Here is a 21,683-nt window from a genome sequence, read left to right as displayed (position 1 = left end):
TGGGTGTAGGAGTGGAGGAGCATAATAGCTAGGTGCTGGTTTACAGTGTCATTACGGCGTGTACAGGGAGTAATTGACAACAAAATGATGCATGCAATAATTTATGTTTATTAAAACATCAAAATTGATACAGAACAACAACATCACTATTTGGCAATCTGGAACATGTGGCAAATGTCAGCAAACACTTTTGTGTTAAGGTTTGTATATTATGCATTGGTTACAGCTTTTTAGTGAGCAGCATACATTTGTTCTTATTGTTTCTGTAAATCGTATTATGGTTATTTTTTCAAACCAGTATCACAATACTGACCATTAATGGGTAGTCCCATTTATTAATTTATGTGCTGCAAACAATGTCTAATATCCATTCCTTAAATAAATAAAAGTATGACCCCCCCCCCCCTTTCTAGTCAAATTCTTCATTTGAAACATTCATTTTTTAAACTTTTTTTTGTATAGAAATGGTGTTCCATCTATTGGTCCCAGTGTAGTGTATAACTTTACTCTTTTTATGGCATCACAAGTATTTTCAGTGGAATCCTGGTCCAGTGAGAACTACTGAGGTTTGTAGTGGTGATCTCTGGTTTTCAGCTCTACCTCCTCTCTCCGTGGTCCTCCTCCACCCATGCTACAATCTTTCCCTCCCAGCCAGGCACGACTGCGCCGTCCTGGAAGACCTGAATGGCAAACATTGCACATTTACATTTACCCAAGAAAAACTTGCATCTATTATGTACAGAGGTGCGGACAGTGTTATTGAATTCTCTGAGATGGAAATGAGGCCTCCTGCAGTGTTTTGAAGTACTGTGCAGCCACAGCTATTATTAGCATATCCTGCTCTATAAATGGCATTTCACATTTGGCTGCAGAGGCTGATGTGAAAAGAAGTAGGGGCTGTAATTTTACTCCCACGCCTACCTCCTCCTTCACAGTGCCAAACTCTGGGTCGAGGGCCTTGAAGTGGTATCTGAAACTGCCTTGTCTGTCCACAGCAGCCTTGAAGTCTCGCAGTGTCACCTCACCCAGCCTGCGAAAGCACAGTGTCAGTCATAATCTCTGCCCACACGCACCCACATTGACATTAAGCTTGTCTTTGACTGACATCTAACCAGCAAAGATATCATAGCATGTACATGTAGCTTCAGTCATGCCAGAATAAATCCACGTTTTCCCTTGTTTGTTTGTTTGTTTAAAATCAGTGCACGAAATAAAACGAGAATAATCACTAACAACAGCAATAAATGAACCATCAAATGTTTATTGTCACCTTTTTGGGATGTTGATCAGAAACGGTGTGAGCGAGCGATCTGTGAAGTAGAGCACTTTAGTGGAGACGGCCGTGTCCAACCCTGGGCTGCTGTGCGAGTGGGCCATTTCTGGGAATGAAAACAAAAACAGCAAACACTGTTTTAAAAACAAGAGTTTGAAATAGCTCCATCCTCACAGCCAGTGATGCCCTCTCCACACACAGCGGCATGATTGAATGGCACAATTTGATTTAACAGCCAGACTACTAGTAGTGATACTGCAGACGGTGACAAATACCAAACAAAACAAAGACTTTATTTGTCTCACTTGAGCTCGGAGGCCAGGATTCACGGTCTGTGGAGTTTGCTCTGCGTCCTGGAGATTTAAATTCTTCCTGGAAGCAGAAAGAAACACTCATGCAAAACAGTCAAATGTAGTCTGCTGCTGACTCATTGTTCATGAGGTGACAGCTGTGATGATGCACTCGGAAAGTGTGTAGTTGCGTACCCCTCTATCCTGTCTACGCTGGGTGTCCACAGAGTGTAAACGGTCCATGAGACTGGCCACGCCCTGCTCCAGTGTGTCCAGTGTGTGATGTTGGGGATCGTGGCCAGAAAAGTTGTCCCTCAAACTACGCAGAGCCTCCCTGACCAGCTGCAGCTCCTCCCCCTGTGAAACAGCGTCTTGATAGTCATACATTTATAGAAATGTGTATCGTTTTCTTTAAATGAGCATAATACTTTCAACAAGAAAATAGATTAAAAGGCATTTTACAATGAAATAAAAGAGTGTACATACTGGTGCACTATGTTGGAATGCTGCAGGTGAAGTTGAAGCCACTGAGTTACTGTAACCACCACTTTCACTCCTAAATGACTGCAAAAGAAATAGTTAATGTAAACACCTAAATAGGGGCAGCTGATTTCTTTTGTATGTTATTTGCCTTCTGAACATGTTTTGTTAAAGGTACTTGAAATAAGTCTTGATCTGTACCCGTCCTCTGCCGACTTCATGTGCTTTATGTTGAGCCTCATCGAGCTTCTGCTGCTGCTGCTGCAGTATTCTGTCTTTCCTCCCAAGTTGCTGCTGTTGTGACAAGAAACATTTGGATCACAGAAGTCTGTGCATATATTTATGTATCAAGAGAAGGCACCGGAGCGTAAATAATTAAAGACGATACCTCATATTCACTGAGGAATTTGTTCCTTTCGCTCAGCTTGTGTTTCAGCTCTGCCTGCAAACAGAAAAAAATCAGCATGATAAACACGCGATGCGGCACTCTCACATAAACCTGCATCCATGGGTTAAGCAGGTGAAATATTTTAAAGTGTCAAACGGAAATCATCGCTTGTCTCACATTTTCCCCTTCCAGCTGATCTTTGGCCATGTTGCTCCTCAGTAGTTCCTGCTTTAGCTGCAGCACAGCATCGTCCTGCACCGCCAGGCGCTGCTGCAGAGCATCCTAATGAGAGAGCGGAGGAGATCAAAGAAATGTCCACAAAAGACCTGAATACAGATACAGAAGCATCCGCCTGCCTTATGGACAGCATACACACACCTTAACTCTAAAAAAAAAAAAGAAAGGAAAAACATCTGGAGTTTGTGTAATAGAAACCGCAGAATATCCAGTCTGAGAAAGCACAAGAGAGGAGCAGATTGAATTATATCCTTTAATCCGGTTTAATTCTCACTCAAAGGACAACATTAGAGGTTTACCTTGATGGCCTGAAGGTGGCGTGCCTCCTGCTTGTGTCTAAGGAGTTCTCTCTAAGAGCGGCACAAATGAACAGAGACATTAGAGAGAGGGACTCTTTGCTCAGCAGCTCTTCTATATTAAACCTAATTGCATTTACTTACTGTACCTTGAGATCAAGGCCTTCCTCCACGCTTTGGTCCAGACGACTGCGGATTAGGACCTTCAGAGGGAGAGAGGGTATGAGCGGCGTAATTAGAGAATGGAAAAGTGTCAGAACGTATGAGAAGGCAATGGGTCCGCATGACAGTGGGTGAGCAGATCAGAGAGATTCAATGGTGCTCTACTGTAGCTGCTCTGGAGAGGAGTGAGGGCTGCACACACTATCACAACAGAAGGCCGGACATTGACACTTCTCACAGAGCACACAGCAAGTTGTAATTTTCTTGAGTTAGCAGAGAGAGGGCACTGTACCAGCTGCTGTTCCGCGTTCGCCCGGTTATCTCCGAAGCTCATAGATCCATCCTGGTCCTCCTCAGGGAGGGAGCCATGGAGCAGCAAAGCCTGAGGACAAAGACACACACACACACACACACACACACACACACACACACATTCATTGACACACAGTGTGAAGGCCTGTAAGCTCTCTCATTAAATATACATAAAAGAGAAGCCTGATGCATTCTGTATTTGTATTTGTAAATACAGCAATTTGGGATTTTTACAGACAGTACACATGGACATCCACAAATATTTTCAGTGTTTCCCCTAGGTTTACAGCTTTTTTTTTTGGGGGGGGGGGGGGATCTTGGTATTCATGCGTAACTTTTAATGACAGCTGTCCTTTTCTATCGGAAAGGTATCCTTAAATTACTTCTTTCCCTGATTTCCGACTCTATCCACTACCCTATATCTACAATAAAGGAACAAAAAGCCCAAAAATAAATCTAAATTTTTTTTAATTTTTTAATTTTTTTATTTATAATTTGACCTTCAAGGGGGGGGGGGGGGTGGTAGGTGAAACACTGATTTTTTTGGTTATTTATCAAGTTTATCAAGCATTTCTCTCTCTCTCAACTGTTTCGCTGCTGTTTTGTGTTTGCTGTTTACAATACCGTACTTTGCACTTCATCATGTCACACACTACCCTTTAAATCCCTTAAATAACTGTGGTTATTCCTTTAGTTGTGTACTTAATAAGAATAAATATTGTTAATTTGCCATCATTTATTCCTGTATCCTGAGTTTAACAGCTTACACCTCATACTTCTATTTATATATTTTGTACAATGTAAAAAAAATAACGTTTTTGTAGCTGTACTACTTCCAAATACAAGGAATACTACATAAACATCTTTTTATTGCCATTCATTCAACACATAATGACTTTATATTAAATCTACACTGCTGGTGAAAATATGGAAAACATGTATTGCCCCATTAAGAAAATATAAACACTGTTGACAGGTTGTTAATGTTTTTCTTTTCAATAAATGCAACATATACTTAAATCCTTGCAAATGATCATATACTTCACTTCATTCATCTGGTCTCTAGTTTCATCGTTAGGATCACACAGATTCATTTGAATACATTTAAATACTGAGACATCTGTATTTTGATTTTTATGCTGGAAGAATGGAGATTAGATTGTCGGCCTGACCAGCTGTTGGATAAATGATAAGTATTATCACATTAAAATGGACAAAAGAGATTTTGTGAGTCATTCTGATAATCAGTAGCTGAAGGGATGAGACGTTTCCTCTCTTTGCCAAATTTTACAACTAAGCAAACCAATCAGTTAGTAAACAGAAATCTTGCAAGCCTAAAACACAGACTTGAATTGCTTATTTTTGTTATGCTTTCAGAAGTTAGAATCCATTCGACTTAGTTCTTTTGCAAAGTGTAATAACAGTTGTTTATTTGAGTCACCATGAAGACTAAGAGAAGAATATCAGATGTCAGGAATCATGTGGAATCACATCTTCCTCTGGTGCATCTATGCCCTCAGTCAATGTTTTCATATAGCAGCAGTACAGTTTGTTTTTGAGTGGTTAACCAGCAGGACTCACCTGTAGGCGGAACACCATCCTCCTGGCCTCCTGCATCTCTTTCTCCAGCTGCTCCTGGTGGGCATCCAGCTGCTCCTCCCAGGACTTCTCCTCTTCCTGCCCATCCTGCCCAAGGGAGGGACAGAGTCCACACAGAGACACCTCCTCTGAAAGGGAAAGGGAGAGAGAGAACAGGAAGGATAAAGCAAGGGAGGTTAGTCTTTTATTTGTAGGGATTCATTGGTATTTCGCTGTACTAGAGTCGATGTGCAGCCAACCAACCTGCGACAGACTTCTTCTCTGTCACCTCAAATTTGTCATCCTGAGGTTCCCCCTGGTCCTCAGACTGACTGTGGAGTGTTTCCTCTTTGGGGGTGTCAGTGGCATGGGTGATAACATACTCCTCTTTGGGGGAGTGAGCAGGGCTGGCTGAGCTGAGACTGAAACAGATGGCAGGCACATGCAGGAGTGAGCGTGTTTGCATCTCCTGCCAAACAAATGGCAATAAATAAACCAAGCAACATAAAATGGAGATGTACGCTTAAATAACTCCCGAAGGAGCATAAAAAATGTGAATTAATCCCATCTGGGCTAAATATTTTAAACCATATCCGTTTTTAAACAAGTAGAGCCCATAGGAATAGAGCGTATCACAGACAGGCTGTTCAAGATTATTTATGAAAACACAAGTCAGAACAGGATTGAAACCTTTTCAGGAAGGGGATCAGGAACGCAACCAACTCTGTCATTTTTCCCACAGGAAATACTTTACATAGCTTTCTCCCCCTTTGGTCATAATTTTAAAACATAACCCTGATATATTTTCTGTCCAGCTCGAATGGATACACTTTTTGTGTTTCCTGAGAGCATCTCTAGCAGCCTGAGGTCCCGCCGGCTGTCATCTTCACTCTTCTGTGTTTGTAGAAATGGGTTACAGCCTCTGTGACCTGTAACCTATGGCATTATGCATGGTCCTTTAACTGGGGATTTCTTCTTTCTGCTTCTGTGTCTGCCTGGGAAAACATGCCTATGTCTGCGGAAACAGATCTAAACTCTTCTCCAGAGAAGGAACTGAAAAAAGTATCACAAGTCAACCCCATGCTCCTCAGGCCAAGAAAGTAAGATGGAAGAAAATATCTGAGGACTAAACTATGAAATAAATCGGTGTTCCAAGGAACCCCCTGAGGGATCACTTCTGCAAAGCTAAACATGCTATTTCCATACACATGCTGCAAGATTTAGTTTGTAGCCTATGAGATTTTCTGCTTATCTAATAGCATTACTCAGCACGAGCAAATAGCACAACAGACACTAAACAGTAACACTCTTATTATCCGTCAATTTTTAGCTCACAGCCTCTTTATGGTATAATTGTGCACATAATCCTGTGACTGCTGATAATAGTGTGCACATAAGTTCTGTCTCTAAACCACCCAAAAAACTGCTTTCATGCTTTCAGGCGCTCTGTGAGGTTTTTACAAGGATGAACATTGTTAAAGATTTGTAAGGGCTATTTGTGTTTCAAATTGCAGTTCAGATTGGAAAAGAACAATAGAGTTGAAAGTTTCAGATGTGCTTCAAGTGAAAAATATGTAAAACCGCTGCAGGTTTAGCAAGGTGTGAATTGAGGAGAACAATCTTGCGCTCAAAATTGAGTTCAAGGTTATGAGGTGTGTAATACCAGTAGGCTGTTTTGTGTAGGCGGCAGGTTTTAACATACTGACCCAGTCAAAAATATACATAACAGGTTACAAAGGAAACAAATCTTGCTAAGAACACAACCCTGGCCGGGCTCCCCGTGCCCCCTCTGCCATGCTGCCACGATGCCCCACAATTTGAGTATCACTGTACCAGGCTATTTGAATTATTTTAGAAGAGAGAAAACATTTGAACTAAAAGCAATGACAACAACGTTACGTTTATAGACTAACACTGGGCTAAAACTATAAAGGGTAAAAATGAATGAAATTGTGACCAAAATGAAAAAAAACATTTTGTGTAAAGACTAAAACTAAGACTAAATCCAAAAAAGCTGTCAAGATGTAAACTTCACACAAGCTTAGCAGGTCGAATGTTTACCATGTTGACCATCTTGTTTTAGCAGCTCAGCGTGCTAACACTCACAGATTAGCATTTCAAACAAAGTGTAATGGAGATACATGGGGTTGATTATTAGTAGTATTAGACTCACTGTGTCATAATATCGGATTTAATATTCTCAGTACTGGACTGATTTCAATTTGTGATGATGGAAGGACAAGAATAGACAGATAAGAGATTAGAATCCGAGCAATTATTAACACTTCTTTAAAGTACTGGTACTGCACACGTTATTTTTTTTTTTTTTTAATTTGAAGTAAATCTTAGGGCTTTACTGTGTATAAATGCATCAGCAGTAGCAATCTACTGTTTTTAATCATCACCTTCAAGGCCATTGCCTACATGGAGATCTCTATTAGGACTTATCTAAGTCATGACATGAAGAAATGTTAATGTTAACAAATCAATGTCACTCCCAAACCACCACCTCCGTCCCTTTAATCGGCCCACTTTTAATCACTTTATAAAGGAAATATTACACTATCACAAAAGCCATTGCTAACTAAATGCGTTGTGACACTGCCACCTTTCCTCTTGAAATCACTTTACCAAAGATAAAATACATCATCTAAACTTTTAGCAGAGATCGCTTACATGGCTGGATTCATTGCATTTATAAACTTCAGGCAGTTCTGTCCTCCGAGCTTGTCAGGAAGAGTAATTGCACCAGGTCACATCAGCTGAGCGTCTTATCAGATACTGCTGTGATTATCCCTAAGTCTTTTTTGCAAAGGGGATCAAAGTAGCGGCCTCCAACTAATCTTGTCATTGCAGATGATGACATTATCCAGATATCCTCTGTCATTGTCTCAGGGTGCATCAGGTCAATAAACTAACAAATTAACTTTAGTCACTCACTGCTACAATGTTGCACAAAAAGAACAAATACAAAGAACACAGATAGATTTGGAGCATATGGGTTAACCACGGATTAGTGGTGGGATTTGCAGGAGATGAGCTTCAGAGCTACAGATTACCAGCATTTGATCAGCAGGGTTGGAAAGTTGTCCAGGGTGAGGTACTTTAAATTAGTTTCTCTGTATTATGTTTTGTTTTCCTTAGTTTAGAGGGAAATATTTTACTTTTTACTCCACTTCCTTTGTTTATCATTTAATGTTAGTGCTTAAAATTAAATGCATTGGAATGTTTTTTTATCTTATAAAATATAATGGAACCAGGACGCCGGTGGCCTCGTGGTTAGCTCATGCACCACATGTACTGAGGATGTAGTCCTTGAAGTGGGAGGCCGGTGTTCAAATCTGACTTGTGGCTTCTTCCCACATGTCACTCTCCAATCTCACTCTCCCTGATTTCTGACTCTAACGACTGTCCTGTCTCTCTAATAAAGGCATTAAAACCCCCAAAATAAATAAATAAATATATAATTAACTGACTTCTTTAAAAAATGCGTTTTTTAAGACTCTTTTTTGTTTTGAACATTTATGAAATCTTAAGCAGTTCCACTGAAAAGAGATTTGACCTCAGATATTTTAAGTTCAACACATATAACAGTTTGATAAAAATGTAACTTACAGGTTAAAGTTTCACAAATAATGAAGCAAGATTAGAAAATAGTCTGACCATCATACAGCACTGGTGTTTAAATATTCTATCTTTCATTTACCAATTCATATCCCCTCTGATAAATCATGCAACTCTCCGGATCTCCATATTTCAAAGTTAAGCTCCTGTGAGTAACTTGGGGTTTGTGTTGAGTTTGGCGACCCCTGTGGACAAAGTGTTTACACTTTCCTCTTTGATGATTTGGTCCTGTACGTCTATGAATAGTATCATTTAACCATTAAAACTCACCCTTCCCTCATTTAATAGTCAAATGTATCACTGGCCGTGAATCTTTGATGGGGAAAATATAAAACTAAAAAAAGGCTGTTTTGACAGCGGTGCAGTTAATAGCTTCATCTGACACCTACCCTCCTGCAGTGGTTTTTGTTGGTCTATAGAGGCGTCAATATTAATTCAAATCTGTTTCAAAACCAGCTAAAAAAACTCCTCACAGGAGCTTAAAGGTAGACTGACCTCCCCAACAACAATCACATTCAGTCATAGAGGAAGTTTATCTGCAGTGTGGCCTTGACTTTAGGTTCATATTCTGCTAATACATCTGTACTTTAACTGAAGTAGGATTTTAAATGCCAGATGCTTTCTGGTGAAGAATACGACCAGAAAGCATCTTAACTTTGGTACTTATTAACAGAGAACTTTTTTTAAACCCAGCATTCAAAATCTGTACCGTAAAAAAGTACAGCACAAGGGGGTTCCAGTAGCCTAGCGGTTAGTGCCCGTGCCCCATGTACAGAGGCTTAAGTCCTCGAGAGCCAAAGTTTGAAATCCTAAATAAATAAATAAATTAGGCCTTTACAGTACCTATAGTTGGTTCACCTGGTGAACACTGGACCAAATCTGGTTTACAATGGTGGCTTTTTAAAATATTCAGCACAAAAAGCCTTTCTTTCCAATTTTCAGATATAACAGAACATTTTCATCCGAATCATGAAATGGACCAGCTGATAATGGAAGCAAGACTGTGGTTGCTAGGCAATAGCAACTCAGTTCTTCCAGGCACATACAGAGACACACCCACACCTACTGCTCTATAAACACTGAACAATACCTGCACAGTTTGGGCATCAATGCCACATTGTTGAGATGTAATGGATTACTAACGCTAAAGCAGAGACACTTTTGCTTTTCCAGAAGCATAAGATGATGTAAGCTCTTCTAAAAATGAATTTTGGGCCTAATGTGTTGTTTATCTTTGCTCCTGATGCGATGCAGACAAAAAATAGCAGCGAGGAGTGCCATTTATGTTAAATAGATAATAAAAAAACAGCTCTTACCATTTCATCTGTTTAGCTCCCATGCTGCTGTATACCGGCTTATCCTCCCATACAGTCAGAGCCCGGCATCTGGGTGATGCTCTGCTTCTCAGTCAGGACCATCGCCCAAACACAGCAAGAGGCAGCGGGGAGGGGAGCAGCCCTGAAAGCAGCAACACGAGGAGCCTCCACGTCGCACACTGTGTTCAATCACAAATAACAGCACGTTCAAATCCTCTCCAGATGCATATTTCCAAAAACATAAAGCTGCAAATCCCTGAACCCTCCTCCTAAATCATACACAGGCTCAGGTCCTAGCTAGCAGAGACAGAAAGAAAGAGAGAGGGAGAGGTAGACAGAGTGAGAGAGGATTGGTGCTCAGCCACACCAGCGAGTGTAGTCTGCCTGGTTTCTCATTGCACACACCAGCTCCCATTCACGAACACAATGTTTTTTGTTCTTTGCGGACAAGAACTGATGCAGCTCTTGTGCATCTATTTTACCCTTTTTTTTCCTCCGCTGCTCTGTTTGCATTTATTCCCTCAGCCCTCCCTCCCCTCCTTTTCCCCTCCGTCCCTTCTGCTCGGTCGCCCTGGCTTTGTATCAGTCCTTCCTTCTTTTCAGTGAGCGAGGATGTCAGACATGGCTCTGTCTGGGTGTGTTCACCCTTCCCCCTCCCCTCTTTCCTTCATTCCTCCTCCCTCCTTTCCTCTGTGCTCTCTCCTTACACAAGGAGGAGGAGGAGGAGGAGGGAGAGGAGGGATATTTTCTCCTTTCCTCTCCTTTCACTTTGCTTTTTTTGGAGCACTGTATCTCACCGCAGCTAAAAAAAAATTAGAGAAAAACATAGAGCAGGCATATGATTTAATCAAAGGGAAAAGCTGCTTGGTGCTTGATGCTGTCTTTTGTTTGGTGACAAAATCACAGTCTTGCATAAGAACAACAACAGCATGCCAAACAAGCAGTAACGTACGAGAGGTTAATGATATATTTACACAAAGAGAGGAGAAAAATGGTATTTATGGAATGCACACATAAGCCTTCAATTACCGCTCCTTTTGAAATCATTCATTGTTTGTCAATGCATGAGGCAAACAGCACATTAACAGCAACTATGACAAAAAGCTTTCAAAAACGTGATATTTAAAGAATGTCCTGAAACATCAGAGCTATCAGATGAGACCAAAGAGGGAAAAAAAATGTCAGGTTTGAAATTTAGCAGCAGGCATCAGAAACAACAGCTTCTCCCCGACATGTGCTGCTGTAGTGTAAAGTGCTCTTTTGAAGGACATTTTGGCTGAGCACTGTGTCATTATGCTGTTAGAAATGTAGCTGCTGTCATTATGTGAAATAGGTCTCTACGTGGCAGCCTACAGTAGGGCCCAGAACAAACTGAACCTGTGTTACAGTCTGTATGCGCACTATCAGTACATACTTTAATTGGGATGTGTTAACATGCAGCCATTACAATCTTTGTAGATAGAATAATACAGCTTTACTATTACAATTTACATAAATGCAATGAATACAAACAGCTAAGGTGAAAGAGCTAGAGCTGTGGATTAGTTAGTGATGATTAATACATAAACAAGCAGTTTTGTAGTTCATAGATTGTTGAACCTTTTAAAAAAAGTCAAATTCAATGAATCAATTCAATTTTAAACCTATATTTACCCTTGATTTTAAAGGGTGTGTTGATGTAGTAAACTGAAACGTGATTGTTTGTTTTGTCTCTGTATACTATAGTCGTCTGTAACTTGTTTATAATACTTCCTGCAGAGTGATACAACTCACCTCGCACATTTAGGCGTTTCAGAGAGGTTTTCATCTTCATAAAAGTGTTCAAAGATGTCTGATCTTCCTGTCAGACGGAGCAACTGAGTGTTTCTGTAGAACCTTGAGTTTGAGTTGATACCTCCTTGAGAAACCTTTTGATCAACTTCTGAGAGAGAGAGAGAGAGGGGGGGGAGAGAGAGAGAGCGAGAGCTCAGCAAGAGGGAGGGAGCATGTCAATATGCACAAAAATGGAGGGACACAACACACACAATCGTTCATCTGTCCTAATTTAGCTCAGTTTACCAGTAAAGTGTACTTTGCAGACTGCAGTCTATGTCAAAAGAGTGATGCTGTCTCGTGTAAAAAAAAAAAACTCTTATGTGAGTGGAGTGTGAATCAATGTCTGTGCATGTGCTCGTTACTTGTATAAAATTAATTAATCCCTACTGCTCAATTAATTATAAACTACGGAACTACAGACTGGTTAATTAGGCCGTGTCTGTGTGAACTCTGGAGCTGAGGGTTGTTGTCTGTTCAAGTGTTAAATGTTCTCAAATCTGCACAGGCTGCTGTTAATACTGCAAGTATTACTGATGCTACGCTGGATAACATTGTCTTTCATTGAGAAATAATGCGTATAATATACTGTTTATATCTTCAATATACCTTATCACCTTTATTCTGTAGCCAATAAACAAGCGGCCTGAACCTGGAAGACAGCCTCTCAGTTCATTTGACCATTTATTTTCTCATCTTACCAAACCTCAGGGATACCATCTGTTTTATTTTCTATGTTGAGGGCCTGTGTTTGAAAACGGCTGCAAAACCAGCATCAAATAAATGACTATGTATTTGTGCATTAAAAAGGATGACGTCATTATATTAAAAAAAGACCCTAAACACCTACCTCAGTAAACATGCTCCTAATGATTTTTGTGGGCTGAATTGTTAATTTCAAGTCTTCTTCAACACACCATGTACTGTACAATCCAAATCAGGTCACTTCTAGCTCCAAAAACACAAGATGGCATCGGCTAAAATAGCAAACCCTTTCTAAACAAGTCCAAAAGCCTAAAGGTTATGTAAGGCCAAAGCAACTGAGTCAAAGTGGTTTAACTTTCTCCTATCGCCTGGAAGAACTAAATGGCTCGATTCAGAATGACTTTCTTCAACACTGAACGATGATCGCAGCTCAGTCTTAGCAGGTTTGAGTATAGAGCAAAAGGAGCTCCTGTTAGAGGGTTTGTTACAGTTTAGAAAATTCTGTAACTTTTTGGAAAACCTGTATATAATAAGCAGCTTTCATAAAGTTGCTACTATTTCTTCTATTGGGCTTCTCTTTGAATATCTGATGATTTTTGGAAGACAAGGACAGACTCAGGAACAGAACAAGTATGCTGATTTGGACCTATGGGTCTGGACAATGGACAAACAGCAGACAAGTATGTGCTAGAGGGAATTAGATGAACACAGTGTATCTATTCTGTTCATGCGTGGATGATACATAAGAAGTGACCTTGCTATTCAGAGTGTGATGGGAAAGTCATGCCACCGCTGGGGAGATTCAGAAGAAAGCTGCTTTGCTCCAGGGAGAGCATGCAGTCGGCCAATTTGTAAATCAAATGAGTTTCTAAAATAGAACTGATTGTTTGGACGGTCACAACGGATTCTGATTGTGAATTATTATGTTTGCTGCTGTTAAGCAAGAGTTATAAATCTTTGTCTATTCTAGTGAACCTTAAACAGATATGAAGAAGGCCAACACACTGATTCTATTACTGAAAAAGATCCTATCTATTTTGTTGTCAAATACAATTTCGGAAGGAGCACGGTGGCCGATCAGGTTAATAATCAGCTTTATTTTTCGGGGGGGATAACACTACAATTTGTAAAATGCTCAAAAGTCAGTCTCTGTCCATATAAGTGAGCTATTGTCTTAACTAGATTGTGCAATTAATAAATGCCAAACTAAACAATTTGCGATGAAATTACCTGAAATGATCACGTTGCTTTAATTAGAAATTAAATATTCATGGAAATAATCTTTTTAACCGATTAAGTATCAAATATTTACAAGGGTAGGAGAAAATATAAGGCAAGGAGGAAGTCCAGGATCCACTTAGGTTTAGATTTAGACCCACTTAATTTAATTTTAAGTTCTCTGTTTACACATTTGTACTGTATTGCTTACTGACACACAGAAAGCAAATGCGAATATAACACTTCCAAATATAACAAATAACAGGGATATGGGCTATTATCATCAATGTATGAAATATATATTTTTTTATAAATGATGCCACCCTAGAAATGCATAGGTGTAATGTAATGTAAAGTCAGGATATAATAAAACTCATGGGAATAAAAGTACCTCTAAACTGTACTTAAGTGAAGTTGTATGTAAATATATGACTGACTTCCATCACCGATAAATTGACTTTTAACACTTCTTCAGCTTTATTGAACAATAACTGTCATACTTCTTGTTAAATGTGTACCATTGTTAAAAGCACATCAGTATTCAATACCTCAGAAGTTATACATTAATCTATATTGACCCGATTGCTTCTGGATTGACTTATGTGAACCAACAAAAGCTTAATGAACTGCTTATTGAAGTGCGAGCAAATGATCTACTATAGAGAAAAAGTAATAAAAAGGTGAAAAAGCAAATATGTCCTTCTTGTTTATCATTCACCTATGATTAGTGTCAAAGATTATCAGGAAGGTCTTATTTCCTGAGCATCGATCATCCTAACAATAACTGGTGAATGTATGAGAAGAAATGAACAAAGTCCAACAAGGTCGAGCTTTTCAGTTCACAAAAACATGCCTGTATTGTCAGAGTGATATTAAAGTTTAAACAGTCCAGACTTGTGAAATTCCTGTAGCAGAGTGCTGCAGCTGTGAGTGTATTTTAAATGAATGGCAATGCTATTCACAACAGTTCCTATTTTAGACTCTATCTCTGCTATACAGGACACATCAAAGGTGCCAGTTAACTCCGATAGGCAATTAACTAAATGAGGTCTGATATATATATACACAAAATGAGATGAACATTTTTCTATTGAAAAGTACATCATTAGGAGCATCTTCATATGTAACCTGGTTTACTTTCAAGAAAACATATTAGGATTTCACTTAATTAAGGAGCAAGTAAGCTTAATTATATTTTATAGTGAGCAGTCTCCCTGTATTTGTGCATACATTGCCAGAACTGTTCATCCAACCCTGAATGTTACAGTATATATAAGGAGGTATAAAACATCTTGTGTCACCTTCTGAGGATTTTAAGAAAGGAACTCTTGTGCAGAACAAACTGATTTAAGAAGAAGACTGTCTTTTATTGGATCAGATATAAGTGTAAAATATAATATAATATAATATAAAAATCATTTTTTCTACCTGAGCATGTCTATACTTTATACTTTGAATCTTTGCACTCTAGTCAATATTAATAAAATGTACACCATATCCTTTAAGGTACATATTTATATGCAAATATTATGTATGAACCATACATAAAGAAGTATGAACCGAGCTACAATTGTAATGTCAAAATGAAGATGGAAGGTAATCTCAGTCGATTCAAATTTTTAATCAACATTACTACAATGATGTGCTGTAATCCTGGGGGAAAAAACAGGCATGTCCGGGACATGTCCAGCAGAAAAAGTCCTCACAAGATTTACAGAGTGACCCAAGATCTTAAATTATCGTTCTGTCTAACTTGTTAGAAAACAAATGGTAATACTCAGGCTACACCTCTGGCAGGAACAGCAGCATGGTCTTGGGTCTTTTAGGTCCTCCTCCTCCTCCTCTGTGTTTGTGCCACCTGTAATATTTTGTCTCCCCGATTCAGACTGCTTGTCTAACTAACCTGAACTAAAGAGCCAAAGTCATAACTCTCAGCACTACAGTGAGTCTGTCTATTGATTTAATACAATATTGCTAGAGAGATGTAAAGTATTAGCCGTTTTAAACATATTGTTTTATAAAATAAAGATGCAAAAGCACAAATGTCCTAGAAATGTTTTATTAAATTACAGGCTTGTATTAAAAAAAAAATCGGAATTAATTTTCGTTTTATTGAGTATTTATCAGGTATTTATCAAGTAAACAGCCCCCAGCGTCTGCCACAATGATTGGCAAACAGTTTGACCAATCACAGTTCCCAGTTTTTCTTGAAGCTTTGGTGACGTAGTCAATGTGCGACAGCGTTACGTATATTGTGAGAGCAGAAGTACCGGTTGAGTCTGTGGGTTGTGTGGATGTGTCTTGTTCCTCGTTGACGTCGGTCGTTTTAAAAAGGTGCGTTTTGTAAATGTTAGCGAAATGACTGTAAATCTGTTTAGCAATAGTTGAAGTTTTATATTATTTGACTCGATTTTTAACACGTTAATGTAGTTTACTTCGAGTATTTACAGCTTTAAAATGGTATTAGAAGACGGCCTGTCGTACGGTATTAAACTCATATTTAGACTCTTTAACAAAACATTTGACTTTTGTTTCATGTCAGGAGTCATCATGGCAAAGCAGCCACTTGGGAAAACGTTGTTGAGGAATGTGATCCGCCACACAGATGCCCACAACAAGGTTTGAATAACAACCATGATACATATATCTGACCCGGTTTGTGTGCTACACCTGGCTAAATCTCATGAATTGCCTTGCAATACATTGATGTTCACTTCTTAAAACTGCAATTGAGAGTTCCTCATTATCTCACTGATTCTTCTGAATCTGTTATACTCGTGTTTTGTGTCGTGAATGACCATTATTCATAAAAAAGGAACCACTGAGGGTGTCAGCTTAGAGTGGAGTACTTACCACCTTTATATTAGACTTTAAAAATGTACCTCAATGTGTAACCTCACATGTGTGGATACCTTATATCAACATTCATGTTGTGTAAAGCAATCTGTTGTATTACAACTAATCCACAAAGCAACGGATGATTTTTATGCCTTAATTATTCACTAATCTTTTTTCTCAATATTTCACATCTCATACAAGATCAAATATTTTACAAAATAGGTCCCTGTGACCCCCTCTTCTCGGCTCTTCATAACAATACCATAAACCAGATTTATGTGTTTGTATATATAGGCGCACATTGTTCTTCTTCTTATTTTATTATTATTATTATTATATTATTATCTCCCTGTTCTCTTCTTCTTTTCCTCCATCTTTTTATGATGGCCACATTAACACCAAACATTTTATTTTATTATTTCTATATATATAAATTTAAATCTTTCTTCTTTCCTTTAATGTTGACACATATATTTTTTTTTTCCTCCCCTCTTTTCTCTTCCTCTCAATTATCTTCAATTTTGTTTCTGTTTATTTTTTCTTGCTACTTCCCATTCAGCCACTCACTGTAATGTATTATACTGCCACACACACAATCACACGTTTCTTATACACTACTTCAACTTACTACTTGACTTTTATTTACTTTATCTACTTCAATTGTATTTGTCTTTGCTAATGTTTTGCGTATTTTGATTTTGTTTTGTTTATTTCTGTTTTGCCTGTTTTTGTTTATTTGTCGTTGCTTTAATTGTCAGTCTATATGCACATTTTTGTTTTGAATTTGTTCACCTTATCACAATTTAAAAAAAAAGGAAAATAATAATATATATACATATATATGTATATATATATATATATTTTACAAAATGTCAAGGACTTTAGAAAAGGCCTCCAAAGTTTTCTACCAACCTTTGCATTTTTGTTAACCTTGAACATCTGTATCCGCTGATATTGGCCCTGTTGATAAACATTGGCCCATCTACAAATGATATGGTATGCATCAATATCAGTAGCCGATGTTTATCTGTTGTGTCGCTCCAATTTGATGCTAGTACACCTAACTGCTGATTCAGAGAGGAGATTTTTTTTATTGGGCAGAAGAAGTATCCTGTAGAACAAGCTCTGATTTGTTTCATGGTCAATAGTTAAAGAACATTTTGACAGTGTGGGCATCTTACACTACATCTTACATATGACATTGAGCTGTGGTGTGAATGTAAGTAAGTGATACTGTGGGCAGGTTCACAAACGTATTTGCATAACTTCTGTGAATATATGAATCTTGACTGCTTCAAAATAAAGCCTTAAAATGATACGTCTGGTTTCAGAGTGTGTTTGTCTGTGCACTCTTTAATGTGCTTACTTTTGTTGACCAACTTCAGATCCAGGAGGAGACGGATATGTGGAAAATGCGAGGCTGGGAGACGCAGATGTCCCATCACAAACATTTGTCAGGTGCAGAGAGCGTCAGGTAAGAACAGCAGATGTTTAAAATCCCAGCTTAATTTCAGCCTTATGAACAGGAGTGACAACAAAGCTCATTTGGGAGCATGCTTGTTTTAATGAAGCTCTAAGTTTAGAGAGATGTTCCTGTGCAATGTTTTGCTGTCTGCTTTATTGGTTTTTTTTTTGTTTTTCCAGAGGAAGATTGCACTGTGAGCGACGGTCAGATCAACGTAGAGACGTAGGTGGAAGTGGAGAGCGAGCATCAGAACATGATGACAGAGATGCTCAATATTGGACTCGAAAACTGTATGAATTTGAAGCTAAAGACCCTGAAAGGTACTGTACATGATGAACTTGACTTTGGAAGGTCATATTTCTAAAAGTTGAAAAAGCAGAAAGCACATTTCATTTCTAACTTGTACTTTATATTTAAGGGACACTGCAAATTACTCATCGCTGTGGTCAAAACTTTGTGAGTCAATATGAAGAATTTATTTTTTAAAATCTGCATCTCTTATGTTCACATCATAGGTGGGGACATAGCGGCTTCAAAGAGCTTTATCCAGAGGAGTTTGACAGGGATTGGTAAGCAAAAAAAAAAAGTAACACTCCTACAAATGAGCAGATTAGAGCGAGAGATGAGATTTGAGCTTCACATGCAGATCAGATGGTGTTTAATAATGAGTGCGTGCAAACAAAACAGTCATCTTAAACAGTCTACAGCAGTTGTTTAGTGTAATCAACACATTTTATGAATATGTTACATTGTCCATTCACTGTATTTTTATCCTCATGCACCTAGCTTTGTAATCATGCACATGTAGAAGATGTGAACATGTGCAAGCCTCTGCATCTTAACCTTCCGTCTGGTGTGAAAAAGTTTTTTAAAGCTATCTGTTTAAAAATAGAGTTCTGCAAAACAAAGTTGAAAGAATTGTGACCACATAGCGACAAATATATACAAAAGCTTCTCCCTCTAGAGTTGGCTTTTAAACTGATCTTGCTGCGTTAAATGTTGATTTTTTTTATTATGTTGTACCCTAAACCTTACAAATGCTCTGCTTGCCTTATTTCGTTTTGTTTGTTTCCATTTAGTGAAAGAAACGGTGCCAAAAAGAAGAACGGGCGCCACAAAATAAAAAAGTCTGAGTCTGTCTCAGAAGCGAGCTTGTCCAAACGATCCAAAAAATCCTCGCGCAAGAAAAAAAAGAAAAAGAAGAAAGACGAGGAGGGAAAACGTAAGAAAGCAGAGTGCTCGAGCAGCAGCGATGACAGCGGTGACGAAAAAGAAAAACTGCCAAAGAAGAGGGCTAAAAGTCGACATAAAAACAAGAAAACCACCAAAAAAAGAGGCAGAGACGAGGACAGCAGCTCGGGAGACAGTAATGACGAACATGAAAGTCGGACTCACAAAAGCAAAAAACGCAAACGTATCTCACACAAAGACTCCGACTCAGGGCTTTACTCAAAAAAGAAGAGGAAAAACTGGAAAGCAGCAGGTGAGGAGTGCTCGGGCGTTAGTTCTGCAGACTGAGATGGAACAGACGCGAACGGACTCACAGCTCGGGGAAAGACCAGGAAAAGTACAGCAGATTCTTTTGTTTGCTTCAACTTCACACAGGGCTTCTCCCTGCAGGGCTGTTCCGTTTTAGACTGTGTTAGACATCAACAAACCTGTGCTGTCGGCTCTTTCTGTGGGCGTTCTGTGCTGTGAAAGCTCATCCACCTCTGCAGTGGCTTGAAGCGCGGCAGTACAGACAGCTTGAAGAGGGATGGTGGGGTATCCACCACCTGGCTCAGAGAGAATCCTGTCAGCTGCAGGCTCATGGATTGATCGTTGACTCCCGCCTCACACTGTCTGCCTCATGAGGAGACCCCTGTGTCCTGAATTGACTGGTTTTTTTTTTTAAGCACATGTTGAAAAAAGAACAATTATGCAACTCTTTTACCTTTTTGTTTTATTCATGATTTTTAATATTTGTATGCAGCACATTGTGATAGTTGAAAAATAAACATATTTTTCATTTATGTGTATATAGTAGTGTACTAACTTTTAAATAGGTAGTTCTCTTGGAAGAACCAAAAACCAAAAATTAATTAACAAGTTTAGTCTGTGCAGAGAAACCCCAGATTCAATTAAATGGCTGCCACAAAATGAAACGGGGGGTAAGGAGGTGAAGAGTATTCAAACTTTAATTTTGTAGAAGGTGGGGTCAGCTGACTTCCCCTCGCGGTGTTTAGTAGTTTACTTAATGATAAATAGTTGCCCTTAAATTGCTAACTGTTTTGAACCCTTTGAAACAGTGCCTTATTACTCCACGCAATAGATCTCTATGGCTCAACATGATCAGAAGCGCAGTGAGTGGCTTTGTTAGACAGTAAGACAAACAAAGTATGGAATATCGATTGCATTTTTTCCCCACACACACACCGTGGTCTGCTAGAATGATATTAGTGAGCTGGCAGAGTAAAATCAAGGTAGGTGGGTTCTTTTTTTATTCCTTGAAATACCATATATGTGTTGATTAGGCGGTGGGCTTTCATGGATCAAGGCGTCTATACGTCTTGTCTTGGAACATGTAGTCTTATTATGATGCAAGGTATACACCTCATCACGCTGCTGTTCATTGTCTACTTTAACTGAAACACAAGTCAATGTGCCATCAGAGGTTAAGAAGCTCTCCCATATGGCTTTAGGGTTTAGATGATGTATTTCTGAAAAAGTTCAAGCAGGAGAAAAAGCTTCAATAACACCCAACAGAGGGCTGGACACAGAGATTTAACACTACACTCTCATAAACAGCACCATTCACAGCACATTAGCATCATGCTCCTTGCCGCTGGTCATTTCGTCCTGTCGCACCCGTCAGACTACATTTGCGTTAAACAGTTTAAAACAAACATGGTCTGTATAAAACCTGGTAACAGTAAGTAGGCCTGAGCCCCCCATGTATTTTTTTTAGATAATCTGATGCTGAAGGAAGAGTTGGTAAACCATTTCGTGAGCCTGTGTGTGTGTACTGGAAAAGCCCGGAGCACTTTTCTGAGTCTGTGTCAATAGGCTAAGTGTTTTCTGTAAGCAGCAGAGAGTGGGCTGTGTGGAGCTTGGCTGCAACTACCTAAATCTTGGAAGTGGAAAAAAGCGAACTACATTCGGCTGGTTAAGTCAGTATTGACGGGGGGTTTTACACCATATTGTCTGAGTTAATTAGCATTTGGGTTGGAGGGCCAAAATCCAAAATGTTGTCTGTTTTAAAGCTGCATAAATGTAGTCAGGGCAAGTCATTCATTAAAGTTACTCAGAGAATATTGAGCAACAACTAGGGTTGTTGTTGTTCTCTACAGTGTGATATAAAACTATATGTGCATCGCATACTTTTTCAAAAGTTTTAAATCTTCTTAAACATCATGCTAGCATGATTTCAATTTATAAACTTCAATCCAGACTGAAACATATACCCAAGAACTGAATGGATGGGCATCAAAGAAGATATAAAAGAAATGGACGCTTCATCAGTGAAACCAAAGACGAAGTAACCTAAATTATTTCCAAGGGCCAGCAGGAGGCAAATCTACTCATTACACATTTAAGAAGGACTGTACTGAAGTCTGAGAAAATTACCCCAGCTATTCTTATCTAAGTTATTCCCTTAGTAACACTTCTTTAAAGGATTTGTATTAGGCCAAGTGGCCAATGTGCCTGAC

The 21,683-nt window shown here is 39.0% G+C and overlaps 2 protein-coding genes across 4 annotated transcripts; one reads left to right on the top strand and one right to left on the bottom strand.

Annotated features, from left to right (window-relative positions):
• Window positions 1-87: 87 nt before the first annotated feature.
• Window positions 88-10,591, bottom strand: dixdc1a (DIX domain containing 1a). Of its 3 annotated transcripts, none has more exons than XM_061046667.1 (16): window positions 10,439-10,591; window positions 9,957-10,135; window positions 5,281-5,438; window positions 5,020-5,165; window positions 3,419-3,508; window positions 3,114-3,167; window positions 2,968-3,018; window positions 2,609-2,713; window positions 2,432-2,485; window positions 2,245-2,337; window positions 2,050-2,127; window positions 1,759-1,920; window positions 1,579-1,645; window positions 1,271-1,379; window positions 922-1,030; window positions 88-680 (listed from the first exon to the last, which is right to left on the bottom strand). In XM_061046667.1, exons 2-16 carry the CDS (start codon window positions 9,977-9,979, stop codon window positions 597-599), a joined length of 1,383 nt encoding a protein of 460 aa, XP_060902650.1. In that variant the 5' UTR covers window positions 9,980-10,135; window positions 10,439-10,591; the 3' UTR covers window positions 88-596. The 3 variants fall into 3 exon arrangements, with proteins under 3 accessions (XP_060902650.1, XP_060902652.1, XP_060902651.1); XM_061046669.1 differs by having other exon boundaries at window positions 10,324-10,471; XM_061046668.1 differs by lacking the exon at window positions 10,439-10,591 and having other exon boundaries at window positions 9,957-10,419.
• Window positions 10,592-16,233: 5,642 nt separating this feature from the next.
• On the top strand, window positions 16,234-20,005 carry nkapd1 (NKAP domain containing 1). Its single transcript, XM_061046666.1, has 5 exons — window positions 16,234-16,310; window positions 17,915-18,003; window positions 18,174-18,314; window positions 18,510-18,563; window positions 19,074-20,005. The coding sequence occupies exons 1-5, from the start codon at window positions 16,242-16,244 to the stop codon at window positions 19,510-19,512; spliced, it is 792 nt and encodes a 263-aa protein (XP_060902649.1). The 5' UTR covers window positions 16,234-16,241; the 3' UTR covers window positions 19,513-20,005.
• Window positions 20,006-21,683: the final 1,678 nt, after the last annotated feature.

This window comes from Labrus mixtus, chromosome 9 (genome assembly GCF_963584025.1).
Source record: "Labrus mixtus chromosome 9, fLabMix1.1, whole genome shotgun sequence".
NCBI lineage: Eukaryota > Metazoa > Chordata > Actinopteri > Labriformes > Labridae > Labrus > Labrus mixtus.
This window is presented reverse-complemented; position numbering and strand designations above follow the sequence as displayed.

Bases quoted from the DNA above. Each gene is read 5' to 3' on its own strand.
- nkapd1 (XM_061046666.1), top strand. From the start codon at position 16,242: ATGGCAAAGCAGCCACTTGGGAAAACGTTGTTGAGGAATGTGATCCGC. The intron at 18,004-18,173 runs GTAAGAACAGCA...TTGTTTTTCCAG, and splicing joins TCAGGTGCAGAGAGCGTCAG to AGGAAGATTGCACTGTGAGC. The intron at 18,564-19,073 runs GTAAGCAAAAAA...GTTTCCATTTAG, and splicing joins GAGGAGTTTGACAGGGATTG to TGAAAGAAACGGTGCCAAAA.
- dixdc1a (XM_061046667.1), bottom strand. From the start codon at position 9,979: ATGGGAGCTAAACAGATGAAATG. The intron at 2,486-2,608 runs GTGAGACAAGCG...TTCTGTTTGCAG, and splicing joins ATCAGCTGGAAGGGGAAAAT to GCAGAGCTGAAACACAAGCT. The intron at 1,921-2,049 runs GTATGTACACTC...GCTGTTTCACAG, and splicing joins CATTCCAACATAGTGCACCA to GGGGAGGAGCTGCAGCTGGT.